We start from the raw sequence: 22,893 nt of genomic DNA on the forward strand, positions 1-22,893 counted from the left end.
TTAAACAGGAATACGGGTGAGGTTTATATTACTGTATTTAGACCGTCAATAACTTAAAAATACAGCGAAAATGTACATTATTTTTACACGTTCCATTTGGTTTGTATTTGTTAGACATTCTCTTTGTGTCTAAAATAGCCAGGAGGGGACAGTGCAAAGAGACCTGTGCGACGAAATGCAGATCGCTGGGATGGGTCTGGCGGTAGAAAGCACATACTGACAAACAGATGCGGCATGAAAACGGTGGCAAATCTATTCCTTACTGCAACCTGGGGAAAAGAACCCAGGATCTTACAAAAGTACAGTTAGAAATGGTAACCCTGAGGAACAAAACCAAACCAGAACAAAAAGTCACATTGTAAAGAACTCAAATGGTTATTTACATTCACAACCTCAAGACTAAACCCTTTTGGAGAACAAAGCCTGTAAGCCCTAATGCTAAATAAATATCAAGTCTAGTTCTCAGGTAGTTTTCAAAGGTACTAAAAATCAGATTTTTTCATACCTCCAGACTACAAAATCTGGTATACAAAATTATGTCCAATCACTTTAAGGCTAATATACATTTATTTAATGCAGGAAAACGATAGGCGGCACCTGAAACGCAAGTATCTCAATGCTTAAAAAACATTAAATTAGGATTCATCCAGAAAAGAGCAACTAAGGGATTATTTCTCAAATAATTCCTACCCAGAGCAAAATTTTGGACACAATGTCTACAGATATTTAAATAACGTATTTACAGTTCAGCTGTTCCATGTACAATATGATTGAGCTGGTTTTTATTGTACAGTCTCATTTTTCACCATTTGTTTACAATATACAAAATAGTATTCGATCCATTAAAAATACATACAAAGAATTGTTTGCTGAAGACTCTGCATACAAGCCGTCCACTGCATTTTTTCCTTTACTCAGTCAACCAAATGTCCTAACTGATATCATTGTTTGCTTAGTAGAAATAACGGCTAAGAAATACCTCTTGGCATGATGAGATACCGTTGATTTAACAGGCCTATGTGTGCTGGGACATACCATTCACTAAACTCCTAAGTTGCTTTACTACAGTCTCTATTAGCTTCTGCTTGTCACGATCATTCTTCCTGAACTGAGCAAAAATGTTGTTCTTTTTGCTAGAGTCTTTCATTCTGAAGAAATAAAAAAAGCAAATGACACAGACATGTTAGAGATATAATTTGAAAAGGAAAAATCTGACTATTTAAATAGGTTTACTTTCGTCCCTCTTTTGATCTTTCTGCTAGTAAGAACTGAAAGATTACAAACCGTGTCACCTATGTGTTCTTAAATTAAACTTCTACAATGTGGAACTCATTTTAACAAATATTACTTCACAAATCGTCCCTCAGTATTAAGCAAATATCACTTTGGCAGGCATCTGGCCCTACCAATTGTGTTAGGAGAGAAGCAAAACACAAAACCCATCAGTATCATCTGCCTCCCTGGGTAGTTCAGACTCAGAGAACGGGCGTGTTTTGTTCACTGTCAAATTACCCGATATCGTTATTGCTGATCTCCCATATCAATGGATTTAAAAACGAAATTCAAGAAATAAAATAAATTGAAGCAACAAGATTTTGTAACAATATCGGCGATACGTACCCTCTGTGAATTCTGCAAAATACATTTTCATCGCAGGCAGGAGAGGAAAGAACACACCGTTAGACATTGCCCTTAAATCACAGGACATTTTGATGCGGTTTTTAAAAGCAGGTTAATGCTCGGCTGGCGGCAACTCGCCCTCCCCAACCCACTCGCCGGGCCAGCCGAAACGCTCGCACCGGCTTTACCACGGCGAAACCCCCCGCATTTCCCCTCCCTAAAGCGACAACTCGGGCAGCCGCGAGCTGCCCCCGGGGCTGCGGCACCGCCCGCGGCTCTCGGCACCGCGACGCGCTGCCGCCGGCCTCTCGCCGCCGCAGCTGCCGGGAGGGCGGCCCCGGCCCCGGCCCCGCAGCCGCCCGTGGGTGCCGGGCTGGGAGCGCTGCGGCCCCCGGCCCTGCCCCGCGCCCGCCCCGCCACCGCTCGCATCCCGACCCCGATCCCGATCCCGGCCCCGGCCCCCTCACTTACTTCTCGAGGAGCGTGAGGGCCGTGCTGGGGTTGACCCGCAGGTACTTGGAGGTGGCCTGCCCGTAGTCAGCCAGGTAGGTGGACCAGTCCCACACCATGAAGAGGTCCAGGAGCTGGGGGGGCAGAGGCGGGTGAGGGGGCCCGGAGCGGCTCTGCGGGGAGGAGGCGCCCGGCCGCAGCCCCTCGCCGGGAGCCGACAGCCCCTTCACCTGCCCGTTTCTTTCTCTAACGCCTTCTCGCCCCACTCTGTGCGCCGGGAGGCGGCTGGGCAGGTTCGGCCCGAGGAGGGGATGCGAAAGGCTTCACGCTTCGGTGTTTCGGGAGCTTGCTTTACCGCAGGGAGGGAGAAGGGGATACTCGTGCCTGTTGCCACTCAGTAATTTAAACCAGAGGTTCAGGTAGTCTCAATTAGGGAATTAAACAACCCTTGCTGCACTCTCCATGGTGACTGATCCCCGTGACTCAGCCCCGAGCCCTGGGCACACTTCTGGCCCAAACAAACCCCAAACACTTAAATGGGGGAAAAAAAAGCCTCCAAGCGCAGTCCTACATCTGGCCGCAGTTTCAAATCAGGCCTTTGACTCACGATCTCAGAGCTGCTGTTCAACAAAACAGCCTGCTTTTAAAAGCGGACGTGATGCCTGACCTCCAGCAGCCCGTACCCTCACAGCCCTCAACCTCTAATTCCCCCTCCACCATAACGGGGTGCAGGCCAGGCACTGCCAGGAGCCCTGCCCAGGCTGCCCGGGGCCAGGGGATGGGCAGCCCGGCTCTGTGTAGCCTTTCCCACGGCTACCTGCAGGTTGGCAGGCCCCGCTCCCATTGATGTCAGTGGCGGGGCACCCCCAGCTTCCCCCGCACCGTCTGGTGCCTGGCCTTGTCCTGCTGCTGAGGGCTAACGTGGGCTTGTTCTCAGGCTGCCCTGTTAGCCAAAGCTACTGTTAAAATAAGCACGGGGAACTATTAGCCACACTTTACCCTGGCTCACAGTGCCTATGGCTGCTCCGCTGAGCTGAGTCCTCAGTGTAACCTAGAGCCCCTGCTACATCAGTAATGCTGGAAAGGTGGGATGGAACAGGATTTTCTGTAGCAAGACCACTTTAAGAAACGTTAACAGACCATTTTACTATTTAAATAAAGAGCCTTTTTCACTTTAAACATTTGCTTCTGCTAAGCCAGACCAGAGCTGTTACAGCCAGGGCAGGACAGCAGCAGCCCCTGCTCCTGCAGGCAGAGCTGCAGCAGGCACCCGCTCCTCTGACTTCCTAGGGTACAGTAAGAGCAGGACTGCACCTCCGAGAGCCTTGCCTTAACTCAGACTTCTCAGTCTGATAAAACATCACAGATCTCCAGTAATGCTTTTCCCCAAAATTATAACACCAACTTAATTACAAAATAAAAGCATACACTCAGCCTTCACAGCTTCAAATTTACATTCTTTTTTTCCTCCAAATTTTTCCACTTTCTAGCCCCTTTCTTATGTTATTTTCAAATCAAGTGTCTAATTTGAATAAATTATTTTCTAACTAATTACTCCTTCCTAATTTGTAGTATAGTCTTTTGTGAATACGTAGTAACATTTCCTGGCTTTATAACAGACCTCTGACACAGTTACTGCTCTGTCGTTCCAAAGCCTTCCAGGGACCATCACAAACCTCAGTGAGATCTAGATTTCACATTTGGCTATCTCATTTGGGTGAAAGGTGTATAAAAAGCAAGGAGGCTATTTCATTCTCTGCTGACTACATATCCATTATAGCCATCAAGGTCAAATGCAAGCAGTGCTTTCTCACAAAGCGCTTTCTCAGGATGGGTACCATCAGTTCTCCTACTGAGCTGGAGAGAGGAGAATATGCCTTTAGTGACTAAGCAGACAGACTTGGGAAGGCTCTGAAAACTCAGGAATTAGTGGCATTTGTGAAACCTACGGCCTCAGTTGCTGCTGCATGTTACTCATAGTTTCTTATTAGCTGCATTACAATAGTTGGAAGTGCCCAGTCCTCATAGAGGCTGTATGATATATTCAAAAGCCTGATCAAAAGAGAAGACAGTTAGGACACGCAGATGCATAACACAAGCTGGGAGGATAAAGCTGACAACCACAGGAGACCAAACTATATAATCTGGAGACTTCATGTTCTCTCTCTCTCTTACAGAGAAGCAAGCAGAATGTATTAATGAATTACTACTAATTACAATACCACTTGTCATGGACTCCACATGGGAGATGGCCCTTAAGAAAGGACCGTGCCAATGCCCCTGCAGCAATTGTGTTCAGTAAATCACAGGTGAAAGATTTCATTTCTTATCCCCATTGTAACATTGAAACTGAGGATTCTGGGTAAATCCTAAACAACCCTGAAGCTCTGTATCCCTTTAGCAACATGTGGCCCAAAGCCATCGATGACTGATACAATTACAGTGCTGACAAGTTCAAAGAAACTTTCCTGCCAATATTGCATGAGCGATTTTCATACCATACTTCCAGTGCTTGAATCAACCATCTCATTGTATTGTGGCTCTGGGACATCTCAGTGATAGTGATGGCTGGGGTGGCAGATCACACCTCATTTGTCACCTGACCAAACACAGGTAGCCATGTAGGTCTCTAAACAGACCATGGAGGCTGTTGCTTTTCAACATGTAAGGTAAAACAATGTCCCAAGAGGACATTAAGCATATTCTGCACACTCCAAGACAGTCCTGGCTCTGAAAAGTGAACACCCTGAGAAACACTATCAGCAAGGAGGACGTACCCAGAGCCTCTTTACTGCTCCATGCTTGGTCAAAGAGCTGTACACAACGAGCCTCACGCTAAGTTAAAGCAGCTGTCATGACATGTGGCAGGTAACACGAAGGACCAGGGACATGCAATCAAATGACACAGGCCACTCAATCATAGCACCCTTCCCACCTTCTGCGCACACGTTCAGGGGCTGCAGAGTGACAAACGTGCCCTGCTGCTGGAGTAAATGCGACGGAGCTGCAGACACTGCTGGAGACCAGACTGTTTCTGTGCACAACTATGCATTGTGTGTTTTGACCCCCTCACAGCTGCAGTTCTGCGCTGTGGTATATTGCTGTATGTAATGGGCTTTGACAGCACGTACTGTACGCTGTGGGTGGGCAAGAGCTGCCTGGTGTGCAGCTCTTCGGATCTGTGTCCTGGTCATTCATATCACCTGCATCCGACTTGGCACTTGGCGGATGTACAGTCAATGCAGGCACTTTGGAGGGGAGCAGGTTGGCGAGCAGCCAACAGCAGCAAGGATAGAAATGAGCTGCTGGTCCCAGGACCATCACACGTATATGGGAAATAACTTCAATTCACCCATACAAAGCTTCCCTTGAGCACAACCCCAAATTCACCTTCACTCCTGCAACCATGCTGCAGAGGTAGCGACCCCTTCTGCTGCTCTGTTCCTTTCTGACTTACACTGCCTTTTGCTCCAAAAATGTGTGCCTTATTTAAATGAAGCACTTTAATTCCTCTTCCTCATATAGAAAGACCTCTATTAAAGTGGGACTGTCTTGGCTGCAGGCATATTATCTGGAAGATAGTCCATCCATTCAAAGATGCAGAAAAATATTTGGGCTACTTCATGTGATTTGAACATAGTCTTGGAAAGACAAGATAATGAAGCACTGGCCTACCTAATCCTTTGGTAGATGATTTTTATTTTAGTAAAGGATAAAGTTATCTTGAAATTTATACATAAAGATTACTGAAAATAAGAGAAGAATATGAAGATGCAAAAAGTCTGTTTTTTAATTCATGCAAACAGATAGCTACATGAAATTCATCAGAAAAACTTGGCCAACCCTTCAACAGAGAAGACAAAAAACCCACAACTTTTTCCCTATATTTCTGCTGTATTTTCATTCACAATAGATGCATATTAAAATGATTTTATAATCTGACAGGGACTAGGTGTGTCAAAACCACAAGGAGAGGGAACAGCCTTTGGTAATGTTGCACGGTACTCAAGGTGAAGATACAATGGAAATACTTTGTGGATTTAGCTTGACATGCTGACATGACTCATACTAGAGAGATGTAATATGTGCAACATGTTAAGTTCTCCTGAAATAAAAGAAGGTTGTAAATCTCTGCAGTTTTGAACACTGTGATTACTACTAATATGGAAAAATAAAATTGTACCAAGGGCAAGTCTAATTGTAAAAGCATTAATTTTGCCAAAAAGTATCAGCTACAATTAAAAAAAAAACATTTAGGGGATTTAAGTTCAGGTGAGCTTGCCCCACATCTTAGTTGTGAAGCATGACGTACAGGAGAATTTGCTGGTTCCGTGACAGTAGTTCTTATTGTGGCAATTAGAATCAACCTATTAAAGGCCAAATTAAAGCAACATTTCCCTACTACTATTTTACCCACTAAAACTGTCACTATTACCAAGACAATAACTAAAGAGAGATGTATTGCCTAGCAAGGAATGGTCCACACTGACATGCACTGTAGTAAGAGAAATACATGCACAGAGTAGGTCCTGGCAATAAATATTTTCCTGCCTTAAAAATCTATAAAAATCCACACAGTGTAGCACATCACACTGGAGCTGCTGGCTGCGACTTCTTCCAGGTTAGAATGTGCATTGTTTGCCTTGAAATTACAGTAGAAAAAATGTTTATTTTGCACATGCATCTTTGCAAAGTGAACACGTGCAGGAAATACTTCAAACCAGACAGAAAGGCAGTGTCTCCCGCTACTCTGAGCCTGGCGGCAGCACAGACCAGGAGCTGTTAGTCAGCCACTCAGCCCCACCTCAGGAGCCACCCGAGGGTGCTCTGTCAGGACCAGCTTATCACGCAGCTGAAACACTGTGAAGCACCTAATAAAACAGATAAATGCACTCTACTACGCAAGAACAATGGCACTGTTGTACTCTCTTTATCCCATAACAACCATGAAAAATAAGAATAAGCTAAGACAGGCAATGCTATACCTGAGAATTTTATAATGAAGCAGAATATGCTTCCCTAGGAGCAACGGAAGCCCTTCTGACTAAGAATAATTTGCAGAGAAGTGTGTGTACCTGTGTGTGTGTCTGAGTCATTACAAAAAAAAAAAAATAAAAAGGAACAAGTTTTATCCTTTCTAGTATACCAGATAGTGTCCAATAGACTGTCTAGTTATTACATTTACAAGATCAATAGGGTATACACTTCTGCCTTATTTAGAGGATTTGCCTCTTCTGAAGGTGTGATAGAAGGGGAACCTTTATCTAACATCTTGGAACCATCAGGGCTGATGATCAGAGAGCAGCATGTTCCTTTTACTGTATATTAAACTGTGTTGCCTTCACAAACCACAACATTATTAGTCAAATATATACTTCTAACATTATAGATAACTTAAGCCCCCGGTTGCTATTCTGCACTTGCATTTTGAATGATGCCCTACAATATTTTGATTTTCTAACTTTTTGTTCATGTCTATGTATTTTCTAAATGCTTTTTATGTCTAACATTAGCTCTTTCTGCTCAAAATAAACACCACTTGGAAAAAAAAAAGGTGTTTATATACACTTATACAAAAGGATATAGTAATCTCTTACATTATACAGATAATACTGCTACTTTTAACTAGAATACTTTTATTTTAAATACCACAATTTTATTGTAAAAGATACTAAACTATTTTTTGGTTAAAAGAAGTCCTACTTCAAGACCTTGATAGCTAATGGGTTGGGTTAACACATAACATTACAATATTGATGCTACGGGGCGGGGGGGTAAGTTCTTAAGATTTTAGAGACAGAATTCTGGTTTCAAATAGGGCACTTGCACCAATACTTCAACGTCAGTACTCTTGCTTTTTCCCAATATCTAGGTGATATGGCCACGTTTGGATAGAAATTACTAGTAATCATTGCTCAGTAAAGCTTTGTCTTATATTACCTAAAGTCCTGAGCAGCTCAGCCGTAGTGCTGTATTTAAGCCATGTTGTAATTACATGAGAATTTTGTGCACTGGGAACTGCTGCAACTGACCATCCGGCCCTTTCAATGCTGTTTGAGCCTCTTGTCACATCCTCAAATATCATACAGATGCCTTTTCCTTTTTACTTTTGGACAACTGTCAGGAATGAACTTGGAAGAGAACGCAACTTTGGGAACTAGCTATGGATAGAGTCAACACTGCAAAAGAGACAGAAGTAGGAGACAAGGGCTTTGCAGAAGGAAATGGGGGCAATGTCCATTAGACAACATCAATTCGTTTGGTTATACTACAAAAATCCTAATTGTAGATTATCAAGGTAGCTTAGTACAAGTTGGAATGGTGCCGTTATCGCTTCTGAAGTAGCAAGACTGTCAGTAAATAGCTTTGGTTGTACAAAAGGCACCAGTGATTCCGGAGCTGGAGATAAAAATGAGGAGTTGTACACTTAATATCCTGCTTACTTTTCTGTAAAGTCAAATATTCCATCAAAAGAAAAGTAATTCTTTTAATGTATCACTGTCAGTTATGTCCTTCTGGCCCACTCTTCTTGCTCACAAGCTGAATATTTCTTATGCTAAACAGTTTATTATTAACCCCTAATCACCCAGTTACTTCTGCACTTGATTGCACATGTAATTACCTTTTGTCAGGTACAATTTGCCTGATAAACATGTCAGAACACTTGCTGCTTAGTCTGTTTGAACAGATAAATGCTGTCTTTCCACAGCCTTGGGACATAATTAACAGGGAAAAAAAAGGCAGTTATAAAAACACACAGAAGCTGATTCAGTGAGGCAGGAGTTCACAGCATGCAGCCCGCCAAGGCCCATTGCCCGGCCTGTCTTGCTTGCCTGAGCTCTCACTGAGCTCCAGCCTGCTGTGACAGGGCAACAGGGGCAGCCCTCAAAAACTGAGATTTAAAGTAGGTTTCCACGTGAACTTCAAAAAAAGAGTGGGATGATGCCTGTTTAAAAAAAACAACCCAAAGCGAAGCAGCAGGTAATGATATTGGTAGAGGCCCTGTCGTCATTGTGTTACATGCTCAAGTAGACTTTCTGGGATGGGACCAGGAATCGAAAAATTAAAAGAAGGCAGAGAAAAAAAAAAAAAAAAAATCAGGAAAAGCTAAAAGGGCAAGACTGAAGAAAAAAAAAAAACCCACAACCAAAAAAACCGCTTTGTGGCATTCTTGGGCTCAGTTGCTTATGATTTCTGCCCTATAGTGTTTGCAGGTTATGTACCCACGCACTACGGGAGTGGAAAAGCAGAAATCCTTACCTGACCTCTGGATAACCCAAACAGGAGATTAGCCCATTTCCAAGCAAAGCAGGTTGTCACACTGTTAGGCCAATTGCTTCTATTGACACTTTGCATAAACATCTTACACAGGGTGATCAGAAAGGACTGTTATGCCATTAACGCTCTTTTTATTTTTTTATACCTAAGCCTTACAGAATAAAGGCCTTTCTGAGTAAGGGATAACAAAAGGGTCAAAAGGTCACAAACATTCTTTTAAGTAGGTAAAAATCGGGGAAGTTTAGATTCATTGAAAAGTGCCAGTTGGAACTTTTTTGCATCTTGTGACATTCCGGCACACTCAGCTTTTTCTAATTTTACTTCTAGTAAATTCATTAATCTACTTAATTGTGCACTTTTACTTTTACTTTTAAATGAGAAAATGCTAAAATCTTCGTTTTAGGAAATAGCAAGCTGTCTAATCTTCTCAGCTAATCAGTAATCTAAACAGATTTAGACACTACCATTAAAATCCTCATGAGGAACAGTGTGAAAATGTATAGAAGTTTTTCTTGAAGTGCTACGACTGAACAGTCTCTCACATACAGTTTTGACCTACACAGCGTGTGGTTTGCAGTACAGTAAAATATTTTATATTTTCCTTTGTTTCGTTTTTGCTTTGATCAGAGATGGAAACAATCTCCCTTTAATAGTATAAAAGCCACCTGCTGGGCATTGCAGACTACAGCTAATTGGTAAGTTCTTTGAAATTTAGATATAATGGATTTTGACCTCTTTAATTAAAAAAATCCCAAAGTCTAGAATACTGGTGAACTCTTCTGGGAAAGGAACGGTGCCAAGCATATACAACTGCAAGCTATGCCCGATCTTTTATTAGGAAAGAATACAGAAATATCATTGCAATTTTTTCCTTGAGGATGCATGGCTTTTGACCTGGAAAAAAAGCCCCGTGACTGTTGTTAGCTATGTATCATTTAAGGCATTAAGATAAAGGAATAGCAAATATATTAATATTTCAATTATTACTATTTGTATTGGGGTTTGGAGCTAAAAAACTCCAAAGATGAAGGGGACTTTTTTCATTTTAAACACAGTAAACTCAAAATCCACTCACAAACATCCCACTCCTCAACATCTCCCACCCCAAGAAGCTCACACTGTCCCTATATACACCTTGTATTCAGAAGAACAAATGGGTTTGATGACCAAAGAGGAAGCCTGTCTACCAGAATCATTGTTGTTTCATAATTTCTGACACAACGTTAACCTTTCAGTGGAGCTATAATCTCATCGGTTTGTGAACTCTGAGGCAATGCTGTCTTCCTTTGGTTAAAACATTTATTTATACTGTGCCCAGCATAATGGGGCCATAGTCCGTGATTTGAACTCATAGGCACTGCAGCAATACAGCTACACAACAAGGACTCTTTCTTTTTAGTCTCTGCTTATGTTTCATGCACAAGTACACATGAATATACATTACACAGGTATACGCTTATTTCCAGCAAATTAACAAAAAACCCTTGCATGAACATGAAGATAACACCCCCATTAGTTCATCAAATGTTATCTCCCTGTTTATTAAAGCATGCACACCATGAAAGCACTTACTAGATTGGAACTAAAACGTGAAGGACCAGAATCAGAACTGGACAAAGACAACTCTTGTTCACTCTAAACACTGCCTGGTTGCAAAGGAACAAAAGTATTTTAAAATACAGATATCTAAGTCCAGCTACAAGGAAAAAAACCAGTTTGCTAACTGTAGAATAACACTGCACCAACCGAATGCAGTTATCACTTAATCAGTTGGTGTTCGTTACTGCTGACAAGTATCTTGTTAGCCTGGTTAGCAAGTCTGCCTGCCACTTGCCAAAATATTTTGTTTTGTTTACTCCTGGTGACTTGTTTTGTGAATGAGGTGAATTTTAAAATCCCCCCTACTGATCACATAACTGGAATAACACACATTGGTCTTGTGTTTCAAAGTGTAAATTGATCTCTTGATCTGTGAATGTCTTCCTACAATTTATGCTACCCTTTTTCTGGATTGGTATAACAAACGCATTTTCAAAGTGATGTTACAAGGACTTAAGCTATGCAATTCCCATTAGTGTCAATGGGGGTCGCAGGCTAAATTCCTAGGCAATGCTTTGAAAACTGAGCCCTGGATTTTCAAAGGAAGGATAGTTTGTGTTAGAAAGCCAGTGTCTTTCAGTTTTTAAGCCACTGCATTAAAACGTGCCTTTTTTTCTTAAAGCACTATGCATTTAGAAATTGTGCTAAATTGGGGAAATTTAAATTTTCACATGAACGAAAGTTTTATATTTAAATGCTTCCATCTGTTTCAAATTAGAAGTGAAAATCGTATCTGCCACTATCATGAATGTTGGGATGCAATCTTCAACACATTTGTGAAGATATTATGTATAAACTCAGAGGTTATGACAGCTGAACCACTGGGAATTGTTGTTATGTTAAGAAAAAAACCCAAAAGTTACTTGCGTTCAATTAAGTCCTTTATAACCTAAATTCTCTGAAAGGACAGAATTCTTTCCTAAAATCTGGACTTTGAGGTACACTCTGAGAGATGCCTGGTCTTGTTATATTCATGAGCAAGCCCAAATACATTTTTTATTCTTTGGCACTTCAAATGAACTTAGGCCTGCCTACAAAATAAAGCGCTTGCTGTTGTAGTCAGGTGAACAAGCTTGTTGCTGTTACCATGACCAGAAAAACACTCACAATGTATAATTTTTACAAATCCCATTAAATCTTCAAGCAGCCCAAGATGTAACATCTGAAGAAAGTTACTGAAAAATAGTCACTGAGGCAAATATAAATAGCTAGGCCCTATGCAATACACAATATTGTAACAAGTAATACCTCTTCAAAGAAGATTTGCTTAATTACAGTGCAAATGTTTATTATGAAGAAAAGAACTGTCTTTTGAGTCTAGAAACAGGGAAGAGTTTGAAAAGCAGGAGCCTGGCAGACAGTCAAGGCTCCAGAGGGCACGGGCTTGGGCCAAATTGCTCCTGTCAAGCCCGTTAGCGCGTACACGAAGTCCCTTTAGACAAAGCATAAAACTATGTCAGTGGTAGAATTTGTGTGGATTAAAAATTGTGTATTATGCAATGGTCAGGTCATTCACCATTTGTTTTGGTTTTGAGCTTCTGACTCAGAGGCGTACACGCTCAAACAGCACGCAGGGGTGACAAGTGCAGGCCCCCAAAACAGGACATCCACCTCTAACCTGAACGAGACTTTGAAAATACTATTTCGGGTTTTTAAATTATGAAGCATTTAATATAGCACAGTTAAACTTAAGCTGTCATTTTCACTTGGCTTCTGTTTTTTTGTTTTCTAAACAGATTTGCAAGTAGCACTTAAACAGTGAAATTTTACGAAAAATATTATTAACTGAAGAGGTAATTTTTAGAGTTTTGTTTACTTAAATTTTCTATAAGCACTATTTTTTCAAATGCATGAGACTTGTAACAGACTTGCTTTTAAGTATTTGCTTGTCTTTGAAATAATGCCATAAATGGCACGTGATGTGGCACAGTACCTTAAATTACATTTTGTGTGATTAAAACTGTATCATTTGTCTCAATTCTTCCTGTAAAAATCCATTTGAGGTGTTTCACTAAAAAGGTGTATTCAAACATTTAAAAATCTATTGTTAAAATTAACTGGTTTAGAGAAGGTGGGACTAGTTAAAAATCAGCTAACTTGGTGTAACTGAAATAAAATTTAAACACAAAACAAGCTCACTTCAACATCCATAGTGTGTTCTGGAATTGAACACTCTTGTCCCATCTGTCATATTTAATATTTAGCAGTATCCATGTGAGTAACTCTAGAAGCCTGCAGTCTCACCAGAGGTCAGTATACATACCATACCACTAAAAGTCATTATCTGACAAATGCTGTTTTGAACTAACTAATCCAAACTGTCCTTGTATACACGCATATCTAATCTATAAAGTCAGGCCGCTGTACCCTGGAACTAAACATCCGTAATGGTCTGCCCAAGCATAATTACAATTCCAAGTTTAAATTTCAGTGTGATTACTTCTAGGATTGAAGGAAGGAGTTTTAGACACACGGCCCTGGCATGCAAATGTAAACTGATGCCTATGGGAAGACAAGTAAGCAAGGCACACCTCCACCACATCAGCCTGGTGCTCACAGAGGAGGCGAAGACTTCAGCTCTCTGTGTGAAGCTGCAGCTCACAGAACTGACCCAGGAAGCCGCCAACCTGGCCACTGGGAATTAGGGATACAGTGGTAGAATGGGATATTTCCTTCTCCTAGCTTTCCAGTTATTTCTTGTCATATTCTGACTTGGACCAAAACACCAGAGGAAAATTTTTCTTACATCTAAGAAAAATTTTGAAATTTCATTATTACAGAGATTGAGGCTTCCAGCCTATCAGGAGGATAAATATCAGGTCTATAATGGTTATAAGCATCTCTTGATTCTGCAGCATTTGGTCTCCACAGAGGCCAGTGATCTCTAGTGTGCACTATGAAACATATCATCTCCACTGAGGTAACTCGGGGCTCTACAGCAGGTAGGGGAAAACAGGTTGTTTCAACACAACAATTTAATTGTTATTTAATCTAGAACTTCTTGGGGTTTTATTTTTAAGATTTGTGCAGTTCTCAAAAAGCTGCAAATCTAAATGAAAAAAATCACAGAGTCTCAGCACACTGGATTCTTCTCTTAGGTGGCTATCAAAGCCCTCAGGATTTCATATACAAGGCGTCTCTCTGAAAAGCCTCTGCAGGAAGCAGATACAAGTACAGCAACTGTTCAATAAAGTATCCCAGCTGATCTTGGATGCTGACTTAGAACACGTGGAAAGCCATTGAAATCTAAGACATAATAGGCCAGAAAACAGCATAATTTTGTTTGCATCCAGAAACAAAAATCCGATGCAACCCATAAGACACAAACACTCACAGATGTGCTCATCATGAGTTTACTGTAAACAGATAGTTATTTCTTCCAAAGTAGTGCGTTCAGGGTATGCCTGCATAACCACCCTTCATAGCAGATGAAGTTACATCCCTTAGGGAAAGCTATACTAGACCTGGGAACCACTGGACAAGGAATTCCACAATCAGTAGCTCAGGAATGTAAATATAGACAAGTTAAAAGCAAAGCCAAAATCAGTACACAAAAGTTTCATATTCTTTCCTGGACAGCCTTCACTTTCTTCTTCAGCTACTCCAAGATGTTTACTTCCACATTTATATCTATCAAATGACTCTAAAATCATTTTAGCAAATACTACAGCCCGTATAAAATCCTTGTACTTGTTTTTGTTTTTCTTGTCTAGATAACTTGGTTCAGAAAAGGCATCTGAGCTCACTAAGTTGCAGTAACAAGAAACCTGGATAACTCAGAATTTGTTTTTGTTGGCTTTTTATGAAAGATCTTTCTTCTCCTGCTGCTATGTTTGCAAACATTTCCGGAAAAACCCTTTCTGCTTAATGTCAATAGTTCAATATTACTTCTTTTCTAAGAAACATATTTTCAAGAAATTATTCTCCTTAGAATTTGATCTTTTCCCTTAGAATATGCCTTTTCTCATCACTTCTCATACAACAGTATTTTCTTAAAATTTTTCATCTGAAAAATTATTTTTACAATTGCTCTGGAAGAGAGAAAAATTCCAAACTACGTAATATGTAATTTGTAATAATTACTCTTCATATCTCAGCTCCAATAGATCTCAGTATACATGGACCTTTTGCTGAGTAATGATGGCACAATTCAGCCTCTAATGCCTCCTGCAATTTGAAAACCTCTTCCCCTGGTTTACTTGCCACTTTGAAATGTTATCCCTTTCTGGTGAGTAATCCTGTGCTAGATTCTTTTGCTTCTTAAACGAACATTATTCTCACCCTTTATTGACTGACCACATCTATTATCACATGTAAGCAGTGTTAATCCTCTAGTAATTAACACCCTTATTAAAGTAATTTTAACTCAAAGAAGTTTAAATCGCATTATTGGTTTTATTTAATTAAGCTATGGGGACTGTTTTACGTTTGAGTTTTCAGCTTGTGCCTTTTCAATCTACCAGTTACGCAGGTTAGCCTCGCCACCTCCCCAGTTACCTGTGTATTTCTCTCTAGGAATTATTCAACATTATTCTGTTTCACTGTGAACTTTCTAAACTACCCTCTATGTCAATGGATACAAGACTTACGCACTATACTGAACATATTAGCGTTCCCAAAACTATCACTTGGATGTGCATTTAATGATATTACCAAATCTCTACTTCCACAGGGCTCAATATCTTGTTAGCGCTTAAAATGAAAGAGCCACTTTTAGTATCCTTCTCGTACATCCTAAGCAAAAGCAAAGATTTTTATTTAGACATTAGACTGGCAAAAAGAAAGGAGAATCTGAATGCACTGAGTTGTGCCACTTGCAAAGGCTGGCTCAGCACTTGTTCTGTTACTTTGAAAAACAAGTCAGGTTTTGTGGTTTTTTTCTCTGTGTGTGTGTTTACTGCATGTTCCTTTCTATGGGAAAATATCTGATGGCCTATGTTCTCTTACAGATCTCAGGTAAGCTACTCAACTGACATGTTTGACACAGGGTCAAAGGATGAAAACTGTCTTCTAGTTTAACTGCATCATGTTACACTGTGAACTCTGTAAGAGTGTGGGCTAATTGTGTGTCCTCCTGGAGCGATTTCCTGGAGGCATGCCACCGAAACCAGGAAAGCTTGCATTCTCCTGGGAATAAGGCAATCTGATGGCTTCATGGACTCTATACACCATTAACTGTGTACTGAAAGTCCTTTCTTTCCTTTGGGTAAAAACATCTCTTCAAAATTCCACTGTTTAAAAACAAATGTTCTTAATGGGTCTCAGCATAAACCATAGAAAATGATAAACATAGAAAGAAAAGGATAAGCACAATAAAGTGCATTTATAGACAGGGACTGGCTTTTTCCTTTTTTTTTTTGTGCTTCATTCCATATCTTTAAGTTCTTCTTTTTTTCCTATCATCTACTGCTTTCATCTACTCATATTTTGAACTTTATTTTTTTAAAATTTCTTTGCATTTCTGTTCTTATTAATTCTTTTTTCTCCCACCGTCACCCTCTCTATGATTGCAAGGTCTTCTAAGTTGTGCTGCTCCTTTGCTACTAATGCTCTAGGGAAAGTCCTCTCCAAGAGTTTTTCTTTAGGTTCTAAAACATGTGAAACTTGTATGTAAATTTTATTTGTTATTTCAATATTCTTTAAAACAGTGCAACTTGTAAGATGAAAAATTGCTCCGAACCAGACATACCCATAAAAGATATATATGTTAACATTTAGGCCAGTATGATATAAAACTGTGCCTAAGAACAGTTGGTTCAGTCAAATCACTTATAGTATAATTAGTTCACTTCAATCAGAAACCAGTTATTTACATAACAGTATGAAATTCAATACTTTCTTTTGCCACCTATTAGTATCTTTGTACTAACAGAAAAAAAATATGAGGGTTTTCAACTCCCAGATATTACTGACTGACCAGAGACAGTCAGAGAGTTAGAATAATTTTTTTATTATTTGTATTTCTGCAGTGCTAAAACACTCAGCTGAAGATCAGTGTCACATTTTGGTACATATTGTACAAACACTTTTGAAGACATGATCTTTTGTTCTAAGACACTATGATCCAAATGAATACACATTCATTAACTACATTTCACTTATTCAAGTCCTTGCCATGCTATCTCTATGCACTTCCTTCCTTGTGCTGTTATTCTTCTGAAGCAGAGAACAATCCTTGATTTTTTGTTGTAAAAGATTCCTTTGACTTTACTGAATTTTACATTGGCCCTATAGTGACTTCCAAAGGAGAGATGGACTAACTTCTTTTTCACAGAAAAAACTAGCAAAAGGGAAAAAAAATGGGATATTCTGCCTGCTGCCTGTGATTGACAGATAATTCAGAGAAGGAATGGAACCTAAATATGTTGATTGACGCAACTGAAAAAATACTGAAGGCAAATCTGTAGGGTTAAGGGGTTAGCAGTGTTGCCCAATATATACTGCATACCAGTGATACTACTAGCTTAGCTAAGGCTGGAGTATGTAAGCAATTTGGGGGCAGAAATTACTGAATATGCTAATGCAGCCAGCAGCCCCATAGCTCCCTGACGAGTGACTAGGACTTACAGATGTTAAGAGAATAAAAGTAACTTGTATAGATGTTAAGAGAATAACAAGTAACTTGAAGGAAAACAATTATTTTCTTCTCTCATGTTGTTCAATTAACAATGCTTATTCATTACTCATAAGAATCACATTCCACCCACAGGATTCAGAGGAAGTCCTGTGGAGCTGGAGGCTCCAGAACTGAACTCCATCCATCAGCTCAGGGCTACAGAAGGGTCCAGACACAATGGGAGAGATCCTGCAGCAAGTGGCTGTCAGCAGGAAGACAACAGCTTGATATAACGTATTCACAAACTTCAGGGAAGTCATGCACCCAAATAGTCCCTCCTTGCATTTACATAATTTCTTACATGACAAAGATAAAGGTGAGGATCAGATGGAGAGCAAAATTGCTAGCAGAAGAAAACTAGGGAGAAACTTCATTCCATTGAATAACTTCCACGGAATGGGATGTATATCAGTGACCCAAATAATGGGTAAGTAGGAGTTTACAAATATAATAGGTATGTGGATCAATTTCTTCTAATTCAACCAACAGATTTGTTAATTGAGAAATCATCTGGAAGTGAACCTTCTGAAACTTTTCTACCAACAAGTCCTTCTGCAAAAGAATAAAACCTTCTCCAGATAAAGCTTATTTAGTGCTTTCTCGCATAATGTTCTTGGAAATGACTGATTCATAAATAGTCTCCCAGACACGTAGCATGCCAGTTATTGAAGAAGTTTAGTATCTCACCCAAGAAAACCAAAGCCTTTGGGTTCTGGCATTATGGACAGGGTATAATCAGGATATGCACACTTCAGCTACCAAGGATATAATTTTGTTGCCATTTAAATCATGATCTTACAGGGATTTCCTCTGTAACCATGGGATGAGCTTTCTTAAACAGAAAGGTTTTCTGGAGATACGAAGTTTTCATCATAACAACAGCTCTGTAGGTTTTGAATGAATTTATTAACTATTTCTAAACCTTGTCTTGTGAAAGTACTGATGACTAAGGAGAACTGAAAGCTGATTAAATGTGACAGTTGATAGTATTCAGATAGGGACTCAGATATGTCCATCTAAATAGTCTTGACAGCAGCTTTTACCTACTTTTTTTTTTTTAATTTCTGCTTTGATCAACCTCTCCAGTGAAACTTTTAGTAATTTCTATGATGGTAGTATTTAGAAGCTGGAAATCCCCTGCACTGCTCTAAGTAAAGTGTTTCACCTGCACGTGACAAATGAGATCAATAAATGCTATTTCCTATCTCAGTTCCAAAAATTATAAATTCACCTAAAAACAACAAAACCCCCCTTTTGTTCAACTAAGGCTTATGTTCTTACGCAAAGGCTATTATCTGCAGATCTCTAAGTCAAGCTGATCCAGTGCTTCACGAGTTCTGTCATTTTCTAAATACACAGTGCAGATTTTTCAGCTCATCTAATTTTTGCATATATCTGGTAAGGTAAGTGGAGAACTAAGAGAATTGTATCCCTTAAATGAACTAGCTTAAAGAAACAACTAGAAAATTATTTTTTTATTTTTGATAACTTCCATGGTTTAGGTACCTACAGCATTCTTTACTGTCAGTTAGGAGATGACATTCAGTTTAAGCATTATACCTTTCACCACAGAGTCTTTTGTGCACAATCTACTATACTTTCCTCTGGAGAAACTGGTACAATTTTTGCCATAGATGGAGTAGTGTATCTTGTAGTTAAATGGCCATATGTATATAATGTTAGTTAAGTAAGGTATTGATAGGGCTACTGAAGTGAAGTAACAGCATTTGTATACCGAGTTTTTAAAACCTGTTTTCAGGTACGCCCCCTCATTGTCAGTAAGCCAGGTTCTAGAGCGAAAACTTGGTACACTATCAGCATGTTATTTGGACTTCTCTGCTGAAAAAGGGGCATTCAGACGTTGAACTGGATACAACCTGTTTTGCACGGAATTTGATGAATGATTTAATCATAGAATGTCCCAAAGAACACACATACACCTAATACCTGCCATGTGTGCCCTTAGTTCCCAGCAGTAACAGGGTAGGAATACCTACTGCCAGGAAATGACTGACTTGCCATCCTGCTTATATTCTGCAAATCCTTATCAAGATAGTGTATCCAAATCCATGCTTATTTTTGAACCCCCTCTGCTAATTTCTATGCATTTGTTTCCAAAGCTTCCTAATTCTTACCAGCTGGCAGGTATAAATCCCATCCCAGTAATGAGCTGGCTTGTTTCTGTGTATAGAGCACTGATTGAGATCTTCCTCACAAATATCTATACACACAACTTGTGATCTGAGCCTACTGTGATCACCTACAGGCTTCACATAATCTAGTTGAAAAGGAGAAATCAAAAGTAAGAGATTCCATTGGGGAATATAAGTGCTTACAAACAAGTAAGTGTCCCTGTTCTGCTCACAGTGTGCCTCAAGCCCTCCTTCTGCTTTAGTGCAGTCAATTTATGGAGAAAGGGAAAGCCAACAAGAGCACTGCTTTCTTTCCCAGCAAAGCGAGGATCTATGGTCTGAAATTCAAAGAGGTGCAACTCCTGTTTCGTTGCTGTCTGAAATCTGAGCTCCTTTCTTTAGCTAAATAAGCAGCATTGCACTGAAAACTAGAGAAGCACAAATCCCATTACATAGCACCCCAAGGCTGGGCTTCGTGTTACAGATGTAACATGCTCCTCTGCTTGTTCAGAGAAGCTGAGAAGTGCATGGGAGTGGGGAGAAAGGGATCAGTAAGCATTGTGAAAGAGCCTCTGTGAAGATGAAAGTCTCAACAGCCATTTCCCTCAGGAAGCAAAAGATTAAATATTCTATACTATTTGCTAATTACAAATTCAAACTGTTGCCTTATGAAAGAGAGGCTTACTTTTATCTTTAAACTCTGAAGTTTTAATTTAAGACTTACTCTTAAACATACTGTTAGGGATTTCTCCCTCTTGGAACACCCTGATGTTTTTTTCAGGTCAAGACTCTTCTGTGGAGTAGAGGCCAGGGGTGGGTGTACCCTACTCATTTCAAAGCCTAGGCACTGTGTGGGCTGGCAGCTTGCAAAGGAAGCCACAGCACACCTTTAGAGACCTCGTCCTCCAAAAGTTATGTTGGACAGGTTGCAACTTATTCTCCGAGGTCTACTGAAGGGCTCAAGAGCATTCTTCAAAGGGAACACAGATGGTGAGAGCTTCAGCATGCTTCATGTTGGGGGAATCAGAGACAAGCCAGAGCTGAAATGCAGTTACTACCACAGGAAATAAATTCAAATTAAACACTGCAAACAAAACAGTGGGAAAGACTGAGCTGTCAGCCTGCCTTTAGTGGCAGACAATCCCATGGCTGGGATTGAAGCCCAGTGATCTGTTACAAGGTCCTACCTACAATGAGTTACTTCTGAGTTTATCAGGACAGTATCATCTCTCAGTCATGAAAGCGAAGCAAAGAAGAAAGAGGAGGACTATATTAAGTACTAGTAAGAATTTTCTCCTTCAAATATATTTACATCTGTTGCGTGCAACACTACAGTTCAGGAGGTTAGCAATATTTCTCACCAACAATACACCAGAAAATACATTACAAAGTAAATCAACAAGCAACCCAAGAAACTATTAATGTAATTTCCATTACACTTTGGAATCAAAAGAAAACATATTATACTTTTAAATATCAGGTATCAATTTTTAGAAGGAATACATACTGTGTATTAACAATAACTTGAGCTCATAGAAGTGCTTATCCACATGCTTATTTACACACATCATAAACAAAAGTCTGACAAAAATGTATCTTCTAATGTTGCCATGGTATATTATTCTGAATATTAATCACATTGATTGCATTATGACTTTATGTCTAATGTATCTCTAATGTTAGCAAAACGTTAACAGAAATTGCTGAAAATCTTTGAGAATTTTCTCCCATACCTACGCAGCATTTATGGACCTTGTCATTCACAGCCCTTGGTCTCCCAAACTGGGACACATCACTATTAGACTGTAAACTCTGTTAGCACGTGGGTAGAGATACTGCTACAGTGGTTGCTCAACTCTGGGGTTACCGACAGCATATGATTATATTCACTTGAGATGGCTGCCCCTGTTGCAGGACCAGCACTGAAAGCAACTGGAGGCTATTAACAACATGTACTTAAGTGCCAAAAGAACACAGATGAGAGTCAGTTTTCCTCACACCTAGCAAAATAAGGAAATTCCACAATCATCAAGCTAGCTGAGGATTTGGCTGAGATCAGACAGTAGAGGAAGAAGGCCTGTCTGAAACTGAAGTAGTGCTCATGGCTGAAAGAAACACTAGAAACAACTTGTGAAGTCTAAAGTGAAAAAAAGTCAAGCTACATTTGCAGCTTAGGTTATAACTCTGCAGGCAATGATTTGACTTCAAGAATTGGCATTTGTTACCACCCAGTTGTTAAGAATCAGGAAATGTGCCCTAGGACAGCAACTGTTGACCTCTCAGGCTACCACAAGGTTATCGTTCCTGTCCACTACACACTACACTGGCTCTCCAAAGAATAATGCACAAATTGTAAGATCCAGACCTTTTCTTCACAGTATGTAAGTATCCAGGACATCCAAGAAACTGCCTCACATTCCAGAACTGTAACCCTAGTCTCTAGTCACTAAAAACCGGATCATAACCAGGACAGAACTAATTCATGTTGGAGGCTGAGCTTCCTCAGAGACTAATTCACATAGGACAAACTAAGACCTGTTTACTTTTGAAGGTTAATTCCAATTGACCTAGGATCTGAATTGGTAGCAAAACCCCCAAAGTTCATTCCACCTCACTTTGGGGCACTGCACTATTTACCCAGGCTCCCTATAGAAACAGTAGCGAGAGATTATCTTCAGAGAGCAATGCAGGTTGCAAGAGGGCTGGGTCATCTTCATGGGATGCCAGAGACCAGTCTCTTTAAAGCAGCACATGCCACTTTGACAATTGCCTTGCTGAGCTGGCCTGCCCCTCAGTGGCTTTAAGTAAGCGGGCTGAAAGGGTGCATGTAGGTATGACCTCAGGTCATATGCTAAGAGAAGTGGCATGAGGCATGATACAATTACTACAGCTGTATAGAACCATGAATCCATCTCAATTTTCTTAGCAGCTGATTGCTGCTGGAGGAGCTGCTAAACTAGCTGGAGCTGCAAGTTTCTAGATGATCATGGCCATGTGATTCTCTAAGTATGGGGAATTGTATATTCGTGTTCTCCCTGGAGTAAGCTTCAGGCATCTCTCTAAGAAAATGCTGTGCGTTATTCTGTCATTCTGCAGCCACTACCCATCTTCCTGGGTCTGAAGCACAATCCACTTTTATCAGCCCAGGGATGAAACTACATAGGTACATATATCCTTGGGAGAACAGTCCATTGGCTG

At 40.2% G+C, this 22,893-nt stretch overlaps 1 protein-coding gene across 2 annotated transcripts in view; it reads right to left on the bottom strand.

The window, feature by feature from the left end:
* Positions 1–17: 17 nt before the first annotated feature.
* EXOC6 (exocyst complex component 6) overlaps positions 18–22,893 on the bottom strand; it is a 97,477-nt gene continuing 74,601 nt past the window's right edge. For both annotated transcript variants that reach the window (XM_068398200.1, XM_068398199.1), the window contains exons 22-24: positions 2,092–2,204; positions 1,621–1,632; positions 18–1,148 (exon numbers count right to left, since the gene is read on the bottom strand). In XM_068398200.1, the coding sequence (XP_068254301.1) occupies positions 1,016–1,148; positions 1,621–1,632; positions 2,092–2,204 (258 nt within the window). In that variant the 3' untranslated portion in view covers positions 18–1,015. The remainder of the gene's footprint in view (positions 1,149–1,620; positions 1,633–2,091; positions 2,205–22,893) is intronic.

Source organism: Nyctibius grandis, chromosome 4 (genome assembly GCF_013368605.1).
Source record: "Nyctibius grandis isolate bNycGra1 chromosome 4, bNycGra1.pri, whole genome shotgun sequence".
Taxonomy (NCBI): domain Eukaryota; kingdom Metazoa; phylum Chordata; class Aves; order Nyctibiiformes; family Nyctibiidae; genus Nyctibius; species Nyctibius grandis.